The sequence below is a fragment of the Nelumbo lutea genome, chromosome 1 (assembly GCF_056320005.1).
Source record: "Nelumbo lutea isolate HS-2025 chromosome 1, American lotus-T2T, whole genome shotgun sequence".
In the NCBI taxonomy this organism is placed as follows: domain Eukaryota; kingdom Viridiplantae; phylum Streptophyta; class Magnoliopsida; order Proteales; family Nelumbonaceae; genus Nelumbo; species Nelumbo lutea.
Genome location: NC_142684.1, coordinates 79,584,109 through 79,600,175, shown reverse-complemented (window position 1 = coordinate 79,600,175; position 16,067 = coordinate 79,584,109). Strand labels below are relative to the sequence as shown.

The window sequence follows — 16,067 nt, the reverse complement described above, 5'->3', positions numbered from 1 at the left end:
TTTGGTTAGCCAGGTAAGAGGTGGGGATGTGGGAGGCTCCCCTTACTCTCGCAAGGACCTAAATAAGTAATCACAAAACCCGCTTAGGCTTAGCTGTTTAACCTCTTTCCTTAGACACCAACTGCCGGTTATGGAAAGTAATCACAAGCTTCCCTAAAATTTAGCACACTTTTGAACCAAACGTGTGGAGCCCCCTAAAGGATCTTGCTATCCAAATTTTAAATTAAATTTTAGGGTGAACCACACGTGAAAGGGTGGTGGTTTTTGGGCCAAGGAAGGATGATGAAATCCCCAACTTATCTTATTTAAATTGGATTGCCCTTAAATGGATTAACAAAAAAAACACAATAAACAAAATAAATGCAACTAATTACAATGCATGAATAGTTATCTCTAATATGCAATTCAGCAATTTAACATAAAATAATAAAATAAACTAATTCCGTAAAAATAGCAATTAAAAAAATGAAAAACCTTAACACATTAACAACTGAAAAAATAATTTCAGCAATTAAATAACCCTATATGATGCATGCTCTAGAACATATCAAACCCTATATGTTGGAATGAAAATGCAAAAATGTTAAAATACTAATTAATTTTCTTTTAATTTTTAATTTGTTTGAAATTTAAAATTTGAAATTTAAATTCAAATTCAGATTCGAATTAAAATTCAAATTTTGAATTCAAATTTGAAATTTAAACTCAAATTCGAAATTTTGAATAATATTCTAATCAACAATTAATTAATCAATTAAATAACTATTTAATTAAAAGGGCAATTAAGTAAAGCAACAAATAACTACTGAAAACCAAAAATGAAAGGATCAATTATGCTAAAAAAAAGAATTAACAACTACAAAAAATAAATACTAACAAGGGAAATCCCTACTCTAAGGATTAAACAAAAAATAACAAAAAAAGAATATGCGACGATAAATAAAAAAATAAAATAAGAAAAAATGAAGTGAGTTTTTAATCTGAAAATAAAGAAAAAAGATAGAACCTAACAATCCTAAACAAAAACCTATTTCGCTTAAGAAATAAAAACAAAGAAAGAAAAATAGATCTAAAAACAAAAAAAAAATAATACTAAAAAAATAAATCGGATCTATAAAAAAAATTAATTAACTAAGAATTCAAAAACACTATTTTACCAAAAAGGGATTCAAAAATAAAAACAACAAAAATACAAGACTAAATTGGGACGACTACACTTGAATCGCATTCCCAATTTCTCTTCTCTTCTCTTTTCTTCAGTAGTCTAGCAATGCTTAGGTACCCCACCTTTTGCTATTACATCCTACAAAATCAAAGGAAAACAAGAATTAAAATAAAAAAAAAATAATGAAACATATCTAGACAAAACAAATAACAAATTTTCTCCATTGCTTCCCCGGTAACGGTGCCAAAAACTTGGGATAGTCGGAAGTGTGTCGTTAATCACTTCGGAACACCAGTTTAGAGATTTATAAATTTTTTCAATCCTCACGTAACCTTAAACAACGTAGTACGTGGTGAGGAAGGGGTCGAACTCACAGGGAACCAAGAATAAAAATTGTATTTTTTTTTGTTTTGGACAGATAAAAGGAAAATGGATATGGGATTTGTAGAAAATAAGAAAATTGAATTTATTAATGCAGAAATTAAAGGTTGGAAATTAAACAAGACAATAATTGAAATTCAGAAATTAAAGAACATTGAAATCAACAAAAGAAACAAATACAAGTGATCCAAAATTTGGATCCAGTGGCGGTAAGTGTTCAGGAAGATGAAATACAAGCTTTCTCCTTCCGTTCAGCCCTCGAACCCCTCGAGACACCTTAGCCTTGAATCGGACGAATTCAAATATGCAAAACAAACAAGCAAAAAGAAATTAAATCTAAAAGATTGTTGGAATAAAAATAACATAAAAGAAAATAAAGAAAATGTAAAGAATGGTTGATCAAATCCAGTGGCGGTAGTTGCAAATTGGCTAGACTGCTTAAAGGAACCCCTCTTGACAAGATTTGGGCATCCTTCCCTTCTACAACCCTTAAACTCCTCAAGAAACCTTAGCCTTGTGAACTTGGTGAATTGACCAACCCTTTCTCCAGGGCCCTTGGGGACCTTTTTATAGAGAATGGTGGATAAAACTGGGATTAGAGAGAAAGAGGGGGGCGGCAGCTTGGTTTTTGCATAAATATGGGTGCCCTAGGGTTGAGAATTGAAGGTTAGGATTGTTCTAAGGTGATCCTAAGGTTGAGAATTGAGGGTTTTTGCAAAAATATATTGCCCAATATTATGTAGGGCTGAGATTTGAGCACCTAGAATTGGATAGTGGAGGTTTGGGCACCTAGGATTGAAAGGTGAAGATTAAAAGGATTGGGTGGCACCCTAGATTGAATAGCTGAGATAGAGAGTGAAATAGAGGGCTGAGATCTAGTGGCTAAAAGCTGAATGGTGGGGATTAGAAGTTAGGCGGCGCCCTAGGATTAGAATACTAAAGAGAGGGCATCCTAGAATGGAGGGTGGAGATTAAAAGGTATGGAAGGTGAGGATTTAGCAGTTAGGGGCAACTAGGGTTTGTTAAAGGTGAAAAGAATGAGTGGGGAGGCATCCTAGGGTTTGCTAAGGAGAGGGGAGTATGCTAATATAGTATGAGAGGCGCCATTCTGGGTTTAGCAGATAAGAGGCGCCCTTCTGTGCTCAATTTTTCACAGAAACACCCCCTCTCTTAGTTGGAATTCACATCACCTTCCCAAAAACTATATTTCAGCCCTGAAACTTTCCCAGTTTTCCTAGGATTTTGCACATGGATCCTCAGTGGTCACAATATTGAATTTAATTGGGAAAATGGCACATTTTGACTATTCTAAGGCCTAGGTAACCCTAAAATGATGCCCATTAAGGCACAGTCTGATCGTTAGGAGATTGAGCGCCTAAAGTAGTAAACGGCTGAGGCATAGTTTGGTCAGAAGGCAGTCAAGGGCAGGGGCATGCGATGAGCATGGGTGTTGCAAGAAAGTTGAGATCAAGGTGGCAAACAATAGGGAGCTTGTGAAAGAGTTAAAGTCGTCCCTAGCATCAACAGAGCAGTAGCTAGAGGAGTCAGCTGCAAAGGTAGTCGAAAAGTACAAGACCTCAAAGGAGCATGAAACAAACCTAATGACCTTTGCCTCCTAGGCTTACATAGAGGGCTTTGATGACTACATGGCTCAAGTGATGAAGTTTCTTCCGAGCTACAACATTGGCCAGATGGATCCATTTGCCACTAAAACTCAACAAATAGTAGATATACTAGGGACGGATGAGAATCCAACCACCGATGCTAAACTTGTATATTTTTTCTTTTTTCTTGTTTTCTCTTGTAAGGGGCCAATGCCTCCCCCATAAGAGGCCTTTTTTTTGTTAAGACACTTGAGTAAATTGAACTTAAGTTTCTTGTCAAAAGATACTTTATATTCTTCTTTTCTCTTCTTTCTCTTCTTCTTTTTTGTTTTGTGCAAGGGGTAGATGCCTTCCCCCAAAGGGGCATCTTTGTAAAGAAAATTTCCATTGTTTAATAAAATAATTCTTTATTGCAAAAGTGTTCTTTACTGTGTCTTTCATGAGGATGTTCCCTATTAGAGTTTTTTAAGCCAATGCGGACACCATGAGTCGTTCGATAGCAGTTATCGAAGTCTTGGAAGTCTTGAAACTCTTTGCCTTAGTGAAAAAGAAAAAAGTCGATTGTGGTTGAATCCAACATCATGTTCAATGCGTCATTACGCAAGGACTTTGTGACCGAGGTCACTAGTGGTTGCCTTTGTGGAGAAATGCCGTTTACTTAGTGTGCCATTCATTGTGTTTTTTTATTAAGTAATTGGCCAACGTCGTCTCTTTGGCCTCTAAAGACTCACTTCTTTAAGGGTCTTTAAGGCCGAGACTAGGGTCATGGCCTATCTTATCAATAGTTGTTGAGGTTCCGAAAGCTTTTGCCTTAGTCACAAAAGGCCAAAACTTGAAAGGCAACTAGGTGTATGACTTGCAAAGTGTTGTATGCCTTGAGCCGACGTCTGGTCCGAGCATATAACCTTAAGAAAGTTTGTATGTTGTGGTTAATCGACCAAGGGGTCCTAGTAGCTAGAGGGAATGAGAATGTTTTCACAAAGAAAGATCTGAGGTGAGAGGAACTTGCACTTTTCATTTACAATTTTTTATTAAGGTATTTACAACTTTATTGATAGTACATTTGGAGATTCTCCGAGTTCTAGGTGCGAGGCACCGATCTTCCACCCATGTATTCTAACTGAAAGGTTCTAGGTCTTATTGCTTGCTTGATTCCATAGGGCCCTTGTCAGTTTGAGCCAACCTTTCCAACGTCAGGCTTAGGAACCATGATTTTTCTAAGGACAAGGTCGCATTCTTTGAAGTGATTCTCTCTAACTCAGGAATCGTAGTATCTTGCAACTCTTTGTTGGTATGTTGCAACCCTGTTTTGGGCTTGCTCTCGGACACCTTCCAATAGGTCAATGTTGTTCCTTAATTCTTGGTTGTTCTCAGCTTCCTTGTATGCCTCGGTTCGAAGTATCAGTTGGCCAATCTCTGCTGGGATGACAACCTCTATCCCATACGTCAAGTTGAAGGGGGTTTCACCAATGGCAGTTTAAGATGTCGTTCGGTATGCCTAAAGAATGTTGTATAGTTCATCCACCCAAAGCCTTTTGGCTTTGTCTAATTTTGCCTTCAGTCCATCTAGGATCGTCCTATTCGTGACCTCGGCTAGCCCATTAGTTTGAGGGTAGCCAACTGAAGTGTACTACTGCTTTATCTTTAGGCTTCCACACCATTCAATGAACTTGGCATTGTTGAACTGTCGGCCGTTGTCAGTGATGAGCATGTATTGGATGCTAAATCGACAGATGATATTCTTCTAGAAGAAGCTTTGAATCATCTTAGTCGTAATGGTTTCGAAGGCCTCAACTTCAACCCACTTGGTGAAGTAGTCTACTACCACAACAAGGTATCTCCTGTTCCTCGTGGATAGGGGGAAAGGACCAAGGAGGCCCATACCCCATTTTGCAAAGGGTCGGGGGTTGCTAAGGGCCAAAAGGGTCATTGCGGGCCGATGGAGGATGTTAGAGTGCCTTTGGCATCGGTCGCACTTTTTGTACCAATTTAATAGCGTCATTTTGGATTGTTAGCCAAAAGTATCCTTGCCCGAGTGCTTTTTGGGTCGGGGCCCTGCCCCCCAAATGATTGCCACATATGCCTTCATGAATCTCTCTTAGCACATACTCTTTTTCCTCTCGACAGAAGTATCCGAGGTAAGGTAGGGTGAAGGATCTTTTGTACAACTTGCCCTCAAGTATGGTGCACCATGATAACTATCATCAAACTCTCCTTGCCTTATTCTTGTTAGATGCAAGCTGCTCATGTTGCAAGTAGGTGAGAATGGGATCCATCTTGTAAGGCCCAACTTGGATGGGGCACACTTGCCTCTCTTTGATGCTGAGATATGTCAAACTTTCGATGTGCACAGTGCAGCCAAGGGCTGACCCTGAATAACTTGCAAATTTTGATAGGGTGTCGGCTCATATGTTCTCAGCCTGTGGGACCTGGTGCAGAGCGAAGTGTTAGAAGTGGTTAGTTAGCTCTCAGATTTTACTCAAGTATCTGGCCATATTTGGCTCTCTGGCCTCATACGCTCTAGCCTTTGAAATCCCTTGTCTTCCTGAACCAACACCGAGATAATTGCCTCATCCCTAGCTAAGAGGTACAAGAATAAACTTTCTCCTAGGAGGGGCCTCATAAGCAATGGTGATGATTCCTGGTAGGACTTTAACTCCTTGAAGGCTTTCTAGCAATCTTCTATCCATTGAAAATCCTTCAACTTTGTAATGGCTCAGAAGAAAGGTATGCATTGGTCGGCCGACTTAAACATGAATAAGTTGAGGGCCGCGACTCGACTAGTGAGCTTCTAGGCTTTACTGATTGACCGAGGGGTCTCCATGTCCAGTATGGCTTGTATCATCTCAGGATTGGACTATATGCCTTGTTGGGTGACTACAAAATCCAAGAAATTTCTCAAGGTGACCCCAAAGGCACATTTGGTAGGGTTCGGCTTCATGTTGTATTTTCTTAGCATTCTAAGTGTCTTGCTGAGGTCCAAGGTGTGATAGATAGACCTAAGACAATCATGTTGTCGACATAGGTTTTGATGTTTCTCCCCATCTGCTCTTTATAGATCTTGTTCACCAACATTTGGTAAGTGGCCCCAGTATTCTTCAATCTAAAACGGATCACCTTGTAGCAGTAGGTGTTGTGCTGGACAATGAATGAGGTCTTCTCCTTGTCGATCGGGTGCATCTTTACCTAATTGCAGCTGGAGAAGGTGTCCATGAAGCTTAGTAGCTCATACCCTATGGTGGCATTGATGGGAGTGATCAATTCTCGATAAAGGAAAGTTGTCTTTGGAGCAAGCCTTGTTGAGATTTGTGAAGTCAATGTAGATATGCCATTTCCCATTAGCTTTCTTAACCATGAGTACATTAGATAGCCATTTAGGGTAGTGTACCTCTCTTATGAAGCTTGGCACCGAGCAACTTGTTGACCTCCTCTTTGATGGCTTTCTAACGCTCTGGTGCAAAGTTTCTATTCGTTTGTTGAATCGACCTATAGCTTGGATCTACGCTCAACCTGTGAATAATGATTGAGGGGTCAATTCATAGCATATTCTCGGCAGACCAAGCAAACATGTCGGTATTGGTTTTAAGGAAGCTTACCGGTTCGGAAAGTATCTCTTGAGGAAGGCAAGACCCAATTCGTACCATATTCTCAGGCTCGACCTCATTTTGGGGAATCGAGATAAAGTCATTGGCTAGCTAACCTCGGCCTAATGGTTCATCCTTGAGGTTGAACCCCTCTAGTGGTAGGGCTTCCTTGGTCTTGCCTTTTAGCGCTACAACGTAGAATTGTATGGTAGCTTGTTGGTTTCCCCTAACCTTCCCTACACCATGCTCCATAGGGAACTTCATGGCAAGGTGGTAAGACGAGACGACCGCCTTGAGTGTGTAAAGGGTTGGCCTCCCTATGATGGCATTGTAGGGAGAGCCTATCTTCACAACCAAGAACACAGTCATCTAAGTGACGTGTCAAGGTTCAGTTCCTATGGTGATCGATAGGGTTACTTTTCCTTTGGGTCTGATAGCTGCCCCGAAGAAGCCGACGAGTGGCACATCAATGGGCTACAGTCGGTCCAGTGTTAGCTTCATCTTCTCAAATGTCTCATAGAAGGAGATGTCGGCTGAGGAGCCATTGTCTATGAGGATACTTTTCCTGGTGTAGTTGGCAATGGTCATTGACACCACCAACTTATTATCGTGGGGCACAAATACCCCTCGTAGGTCATCGCCTAAGAAGTAAATGAGGTCTTCCAACCTTGGCCTCTTCAATGTTTGGCCCTGGATGTTGTACTATCGGGCGTATGCTTTCCAAGACAAGGTGAATGCTTCCCCCGAGGCTGAGCCTCCGGCTATGACTTCAATGACTCTGATCAGGGGGCGATGGTTGCGGGGCTCAGCTTGTGGTTATTGCGAGGATGATGTTGGGGCATCGCCTTCGAAAAAGTCTTTTAAATGCCTGCGGTGGATGAGAGACTCAATCTCGTTCTTGAGCTCATAGCAGTCCCCTGTATCGTGGTCAGTGCGTGGTGGTACTTGTAGTATTTCTTGAGGTTTCCCCTTCTTGGGTTCCTCTTCAACTTAACTGACCACCTTATGAATTCCTCCTTCCCTACTTGCATCAGTATTTGTGTTCGGGAGGAGTTTAATGGCATGTACTTATTTAAGGAAGGGGTCGGCAGCTTCTTCTCTCCACCTTTGTTGGTGGGACCGTCATCACGGCCGTCCCTTTCCCTCCTCTTCTTGTCACCAGGGCTAGCCTCGACTTCTAGTTCTTGAAGGCATTTGTTGGCTTCAACCTCTTCGATGGCAATGTACTTCTTAGGGTTCCTCCTTCTCGGGTTCCTCTTCAACTTATCCGGCCACTTCATTAATTCCTCCTTCCCTACTTGTATTAGTATCTACATTCGGGAGGAGTTTAATGGCGTGTACTTATTAAAGGAAGGGGATAACTGCTCCTTCTCTCCACCTTTGTTGATGGGACCATTACCGCATCCATCCCTTTCCTTCCTCTTTTTGTCATTGGGGCCTCAGCTTCCGGTTCTTGAAGGCATTTATTGGCTTCAACCTCTTTGGCGGTGATATACTTCTGAACCTTCTTCAAGAACTTGGCTTTAGTCTTGGGCGGAGTCTTGAAAAAGGACTAGTTGAGGGTTCCAGGATGGAGGCCACTGATGGTTACGTGCACAAAGACCAAGGGTTCGAGGTCCTTTACTTCAAGTTCTTCCTGGTTGAAAATCTTCATATATGCCCAAAGGATTTCCTCGCACTTTTGCTTGATTAACATTAGGGAGATGACTGTTTTTTTTTACACCATCGACTGCTCGTAAAGTGACCTAGGAAGAGGTTCGTGAACTGTTCCCAAGAGGCATTAGAGTGTGGAGGCAGTGTGGTGAATGGGGGCCTATAAGCTTTACAAGTGGTCATCGGGGTATGTACTCTCGTTGTAGGTTTCTAATGTTAGGGCCTTGAAATTTGGTAGGAGGGGCTCGGGGAGGATGGATTCTGTGAACACCTCCATTTGGCTAGATGAGGCAGGGCAATTGGTGGAGGCGTCACCTCAGCCCTCTTTTACTTGTCAAAGCTGATCTTGAAGGGTGCCAATTTGCACTTGAATATCTATAAGATGTTGGTTGATGTATGGCATCGTCGCTTCGGCTTGGTCTAGGTTCTCTCTCGCGTGGGACGGGCTGGCCTCGTTCGCAAAGTGCTTGGATGCCAGCACGTCTTGAGCCTTGCAGGCACGACGATCATTGAGAAGGTTGCAAATGTTAGAAACTAGGGGGGGAGAGGCGTAGCACTGGCCTCCCGCCCTTGGAGGGGGACTGTTGTGGCCCGAGTGCCCACCGGCATCTTGACTAATCGCCGTGTGATGGTGTTGACAACTGAGGTTCTTGTGCTTGGCATGGGATCCTATGGGGTCAACCCCTCGGCTCCCCAGCCAAGGGGTCTTGAAATGGGGTTTGTCAGCCCGTCGGCTTCTATTGTTTGACTCCGAGGGTCGGCTCTCTCCAGGCCATCCAAGCATTGGCTTTGTGGGGTATGGATGGATCACCCACTATGTTGTCCATGGCTTTCGACAGGGTAGCCACCCTGTGGGTGGCTTCCTACCGAACAGCCTTTGTTGTCCAATTGTCGGGACAGGTTGTCCAACTTGTTCAGGATCAGCCCAAATTGGTCAATCGTGACTAAGTTTCGGACGTTAGGGATGTGGTTTTGCTTGTTAGCCATTTCAGGGGCACTAGGATTAAATTAGGTTTGTTTTTTTTTTTAAGGGAAAGTTTTGAAGACGTTCCCATAGACGAAGGCAATTATTGTTGCTAAATGTGGAGTCGAGGACAACAACGTAATTTCTAGAGTCCGAGGCCAATGGGTCCAACCTGTTGAGAGAAAAAAGAAGATGTTAGAGGCTCCAGGAGTTACCCTAGGGTGAAGACTTTGATAGTCAAGTTAGCAAAGGCTGCAAGGGGTCGAACCAAGTAAAAGAGGAGACATAAAGCTTGAATTCCAGAGAGTGTTTATTTCAATGTGGGAGCCCCTTTTATAACCGGAGTTGCCTTAAAGAAAGAATAGTTAGGAGCAGGTGGCAGCGATTGACAGTGGTTGGTGATGAGTGGTCAGGGTACACCACGTATCAAGATCTATAGGTCGGCTAGATACCCCTACATCAAAATGTAAGGTAAAAATAGTGATGGTTCGATGAAATCACAACAACAAACTATAAAACAGATATTTATTTCAGAGCCAATAAATAGCGGACGCTTTAAGGACTGGATACCCAAATTAATGAAGTTATGTTAGTTGAATCGCTATCCAAGCTAATATAAATTAAAGAAAGGAAGAAAGAAACCCAGGGAAATGGTAAGCAATGGTTGATAAAATAAAAAAAAGTTCAAAAAAGAGAAATAAAAGAAGAAAAAATGGTGAATAGAGTTGACAAATTCTATTGACCACGCCAGACGCAAGCGCAACTAGTCTCTGATCTACTCCATGTGCTTGAAATGGGTGACGGCACATAGCAAAACCTAGCTCACTGACCTACAAACATTTTCTATTACTCCTATGTGGGGAGTCACATGCGTACCAGTAGTTCAGATTCAGACTTGGGAGGCTGGATTTTGAAGATAACCAATCAAAAGGAAGTTGCCCCACTGGATTTACTCAATACCCAGCAGCAACTTAGATGGGCTATGAATACCGTGGCCCATCATCCCAACTGGGCTCATTTTAATCATTTCTTATGCAGCTCACTCTTGTATTCTTTCATTCGTTGTTGTATGGGAATGATAGGGCAGAGAAATTCAAGATTTGCATAACTACACTCAGTTGTTTACTACCATTTCTTTAATCCTTTTATTTTTTTTTTCTTTTGAGATTTAGTAAGGCCTTAAACCTTAGTATAAGAGAACATGGGTGTCCCACTTGTGTGCTCGCGAGATGCTTGTCACCATTCCGACATGCTTGTCAAAGAAACCCACACCTCCTCCCTCCCAGCTCCTAGTCCCAGGATTGAACCCTCTAACGCTGAGATCCCAACCGCTGCAAAAGCCCACTGACCCTGACCCAGTCCTAAGTCCCCATTTCTCCCCCTCCATTTCTTCCATATACCCCTCATGTCACGTTTCTACTTTCCAAGTTCCTTCTCATTTCTCTAAGTCCTGACATTTTTTTTTTTTTTTTATCTTCTCCCTTTCTGTGCTACGTAGGCCAGTTTTCTTCTTCTTCTCTCCATTCCACACCTAGTAAATCATCTACAGCGCACGTCCATTCTTTCGTGTTCTGTTGAACTGACCGTTAAACTGGAATCTTCCATCGTCATGAATGAACACTCTGAAGAAAGAACTCGATGGATCAAAAATCTTTTGTTTTGCTTGACGAGCTTATATAGATTACCGGTCGGTTTTAAATGATTCCAATCCCATATATAACCGGTCGGTTTTAAATGATTTCAATCCCATGGTTTTTCAGTATGATGATGTACACTTCATTTACCATAAGGTGTATTTCCTATTCCATGATTCCGTGGGTGTTTGGTATCCATGCCGTTTTTGAGAAAATAACACAACGTAGGCATTATATCAGATAAAGTGATACTTCGAACAACGTCCTCTTGTTTGGTACCATTTTTTCAAAAAAAAAATGTTGCTTCAGATCACGCTTTAGAAATTAGAAAAGTATGGTCTGGAGAAATGTCAAATTCAATATTTTCTGAGGAAATGGTGTGTTGCTGCCAGTAGTGCAATGATGTACCATCATCTTGGATGTTGGGTAATATAGATCAGTGTTGAAAAAGTTGCTGCCAGCATTGGTACCAAACAAAAACAGTGTTGTTTTCTCAGAAAACGCCTATGTGGCAGCACCGGTTCCAAAAAAAAAAAAAGATGGTGCTTACAACTCTACATGCCCAACACAATTTTTATGAGAAAAGGGTGTGATGTTCCCACCACTGATACCAAACACCTACTCCATATCTACATTGTCATCTCATTTTCTTGCTAATTGTCACTGTGTCACATACCCCATCCCGTTATCCGAGTCATCACTTTTGTCATGTTACCAAGTTACCATTGGAAAATTAAAACCAAACGCTTATACACAACAAAAATGTTAAATCCACCCCATCTTTTATTTTAGGGTAAATTGCTTAAACCTCCCCTGAAGTTTCTGATTGCTGTTGCTAAACCTCCCCTAAAGTTTGGTAATTGCAATTATTTTCTCTGAAGTTTTCAACTTAGTTACAAGTAGACTCCTTCTAATAGAATCTTTTAAAAAGAGACATGAACATACCCAAATTCCAAAATATATATAAATAAATATATTATATATATAATTTTTATTATATATTATTTTTTATAATTTTATTATTATTATTATTTATTATTATTTATTATTATTATTATTATTATTATTATATACATGTACCTATTCGAGCTCCGCTCATGGCCACCCCTAGTTTCAGCTATGGTAAAAAATTTTAGGGGAGGTTTCAACAATTTACCTTGTATTTTAACCATGTTACCCCAAGCTTCTATATTCCAAAAACACGACAACACCCTATACTGTTTGTTTATTTGCATGTTCCCAGGGTTTTATTTTTCTTTTTTATACGAGTGCATAGTAATAACTTAGAGAGTAAATTATAAAGGCCCCCTATTATGGAGTCTTTAATTCGCGACAAATACCTCTCTCATTACATTCCCCCTCAATAGGGGGGGATTCGAGCCAAGCTAAGCCGAACAGTACGAGTCTTGAGCTCAGCTACCAAAGGTTGTACAAGGTTCGAGCTCAGTTCGAGCTAGAACATTGAGCTTGAGCTCTACTTGAGCATGGTTTGAGAAAAAATGTTTTATAAAAATAAAAGTTATATATATATATAAAATATTTTTTATTTGATATTTAAAAAGTTAAGAATTATAATATTTTTATTATATAAATTATTTTCTATAATTTTATTATATATATATATATATATATATATATATATATATATATATATATATATATATATATATTCGAGCTCGGCTCGCGAGCCTCACTAGCTGAGTTCTATTAGGCTTGAGCTTGACTCAAAGCTCGGTTGGAACCAAACCAAACTCGAGTAGCTCATGAAAAGCTCAGCTCGTGGCCACACCTACCCCTACCCCTCAGTTAACATTGAAAAAGATTCTCATTCAATTGTCCTTTTTATTAATTTATAATTTGATTAATTTTCTAAACATAATATTGAGGTCTTCTCAGTTACACTAATAGATCCTTGCAGATATATATGGTTGAAATCAACATTCATATGAAATCTAGAATTTTCTTTATGATAGATATAAATTTAAGGTTTCCCTTGTTTTAATTTTTATTAAAGAATGGAATGAATAATTTTTATATTTTAAGATGATGAGAGGCATTCATATCAGTGAAAGGAAACAAGAGTTTAAAGAAATAGGAGCATTTTGGATAAATTGGGGTTTAAGAGAAAAAGGTGAAAGAAAATAAGAAAATGCTCCTATTTTTCTTTTAAATAAAAAAATACTTTAAACAGTCGAAGTATTTGATACAAAGTCTATAATAAGGGAGTCTTTGTAATTTACACAGTAATATTCTGTTGTATTTTAATAAGAATTTCATTTAAATTTAGGTGCTTAAACCAATTAAGCGCAGAAATACAAGAATCAAACCGCTTATGAGCCAGACACAACAGGTGAATACACACAAACCTAATAAACAATGTAACTAAGGCTACAGTCTACAACTCTACACTACAGCCTACAAAACAGAAGCACCAAAGTGATAAAAAAAAAAAAACACAGTTGCAAACTGCAATACTTCTGTAAAGTTGGGCCCGACCATCAAGGAGGAGGGTTGTCTTCAAAAACATTATTTTCCATGCTCCTTCAAAGCTAACACGTGATCTACACCCAAACTGCAGAATCCAATAAAACGAATTATAAGGGTGTTTTCAACAATTTTCGTTTCCATGGCCTCCCTACAAAGCTAGCACGTGAACCACACCATTGCCCCTCTCTGCAATCTCTCTCTCTAGCTTCCGTTGTGAATAGTTTAAGTAGAACGCGTGGTTTTCGTCAATTTTCTGTGTTCTAGAGACTAAAGAAGTAAAGGGGTCACTTTGGTAAATATACTAGAACCGCCGAGCACTTCTTCTCTGTGGACCCAATTGTCTTTGACTTTTCGGTTATCAAATTACCCTGCTTAAATTTCAGCCACTAATGCTAACCAGATACTCTCCAAATTACAAAAATGGCCCCTACCAGTCCAATCTAAAATGACTTTTTCTTTTTTTGCTTTTTGTCTCTCATAAATATACACACAAAAGCAGAGCAGAGGGGAGAGGTGGTGAATGATGATGCTTCCGTTTCCTTCTACTTTCTTGGGTTCCTCAATTTTCACTTCTTCTTTTTTGCAGAAGAAAATGAAAATAAAATAAAAATATAGAAACCCACAAAGCTACCGACAAAATCCAGAAAATTATGTAAAAAAAATAATGGAAAGCCGCCAATGCCCATTGTAGCCTTCAATGTGCTCAACTACCTCCCTTATTATGTAAGGGTACTTAAGTAATTCTATTATATTCGTCCCTCCCTATTCTTAGAAGCTAGGGGTCCTTCCCTTATTATTTTGAAAGAAAGATTTGAGTCGAGTAAACCTCCAATTCACAAAAGAAGAAAAAAAAAGAAAAAAACAAGAGTAGACCTCCGAATCCACACGAGACGCGACTACTCTTCTTCCTCAGGAATCAGGACGGACGGCAGGACCTCACTCTGTCTAGGCCTAAAAGCAGGCAATCAGAAACACAGCAGTAAGAAACGAGTTGTGGATGGCGACTCAGCTTCCCGATGATTTCAAGTGTCCGATTTCTTTAGAAATAATGTCCGACCCAGTCATCCTGTCATCCGGGCACACCTTCGATCGATCTTCCATTCAGCGGTGGTTGGACACCGGCAACCGGACCTGCCCAATCACCAAACTACCCCTCCCGCAGCACCCGTCTCTCATCCCCAACCACGCTCTCAGAAGTCTTATTTCTAATTTCACCCTCTCTTCCCCTCCAAAGCCACAATCTCAACCACAACCTCAGACCCTAATCTCCACGCTCACCTCCCCATTCTCATCTCTCGACTCCAAGCTCGATTCACTCAACCAACTCAGCCGTCTCTCGAAGCGGAACCCCGCCTTACGTCAGAAGTTAACAGAGTCTGGTGCCGTTTCTGCCGTTCTCAATTGCGTTGGCTCCCAGGATTCCAGTATCCAAGAATTGGCGCTTTCACTTCTCTTGAACCTCAGTTTGGATGATGACAATAAGGTGGGTTTAGTCGCCGAGGGAGCAATTGGCCGTGTCGTCTCTGCTTTGCAATCTGGGACGCCCAACTGTAAGGCACTTGCAGCAACGATGCTGACGAGCCTAGCCGTCGTGGAGGTGAACAAGGGGACCATCGGTGCATTTCCGTTTGCAATTAGAGGTCTTGTTTCGCTCCTTTGGGACGGCAACGGGAGGGGGAAGAAAGAAGCAGCGACGGCACTTTACGCCCTATGTTCCTTCCCTGATAACAAGAGGAGAGCTGTTGAATGCGGGTCGGTGCCAATTTTGATCGAAATGGCCGGTTCTGGTGTCGAAAGGGCTGTTGAAGTTCTAAGCTTGTTGGCCAAGTGTAGAGAAGGGAGAGAAGAAATTGAAAAGTTTGATGGTTCTGTCCGGATTTTGGTCAGAGTGTTGCTGAATGGAAGTCCACGTGGTGTACAGCACGCGCTATCCACGTTGAACTCACTCTGTTCTTGTAGCCAAAGAATGTGTTGGGAGGTTAAGAATGAGGACATTGAAAAAATTTGTTTTGTATTTCTGGAAGGTGAGAATGAGAAGATTAGAAGAAATGCTTCGAATTTGATTCAGACTCTACAGAGGTGTTCATCAACGGTTTGATTTGAGTTGGGGTCTGTTTAATTAGCAGAGATTTTTTTAGTAGAAGATGAAGTTAAGGAAATCTTTCATTTTTTGGGAAGCATTGATGCTCTATTCTTCTTCATCGTCTGTAGAGGTGAGTTTGGTTCTGCTCATTAGCCTTCTTCCCTCCATTGGAATGGTCAATGTAAAAAAGCAAAGAGTAGATTTTAGTGGGGTTGAGTCCTATCTGTATCTTGTACATTCTCAATAAACACTTCAAATTTCTGTTTTTGTTGGTCATATAAGAAATCTTCATTTTGATCCTCTGAATTGCCGATCAAGGAAAGGAAAAGGCTGTATTCCATTGAATTGTAAGTTGTAACTTATTTCCTAAAGAAAACAAAAGAAAAGGAAGATAAATTAAAAGAGAAAAACTGAAGACAGAAACTATTCTGTAAGACTTCTGAATAGCTGTTTTTATTTCATGGAACACCGTAGACAAAACTTAATTCTAACCGAGGTGCACAAGTAGCTGA

General features: G+C 40.5%; 1 protein-coding gene across 1 annotated transcript; it reads left to right on the top strand.

Annotated features, from left to right (window-relative positions):
• Window positions 1-14,238: 14,238 nt before the first annotated feature.
• LOC148875617 (U-box domain-containing protein 8-like) lies at window positions 14,239-15,831 on the top strand. Its single transcript, XM_088942194.1, has one exon. It carries the CDS (start codon window positions 14,470-14,472, stop codon window positions 15,568-15,570), a length of 1,101 nt encoding a protein of 366 aa, XP_088798320.1. The 5' UTR covers window positions 14,239-14,469; the 3' UTR covers window positions 15,571-15,831.
• Window positions 15,832-16,067: the final 236 nt, after the last annotated feature.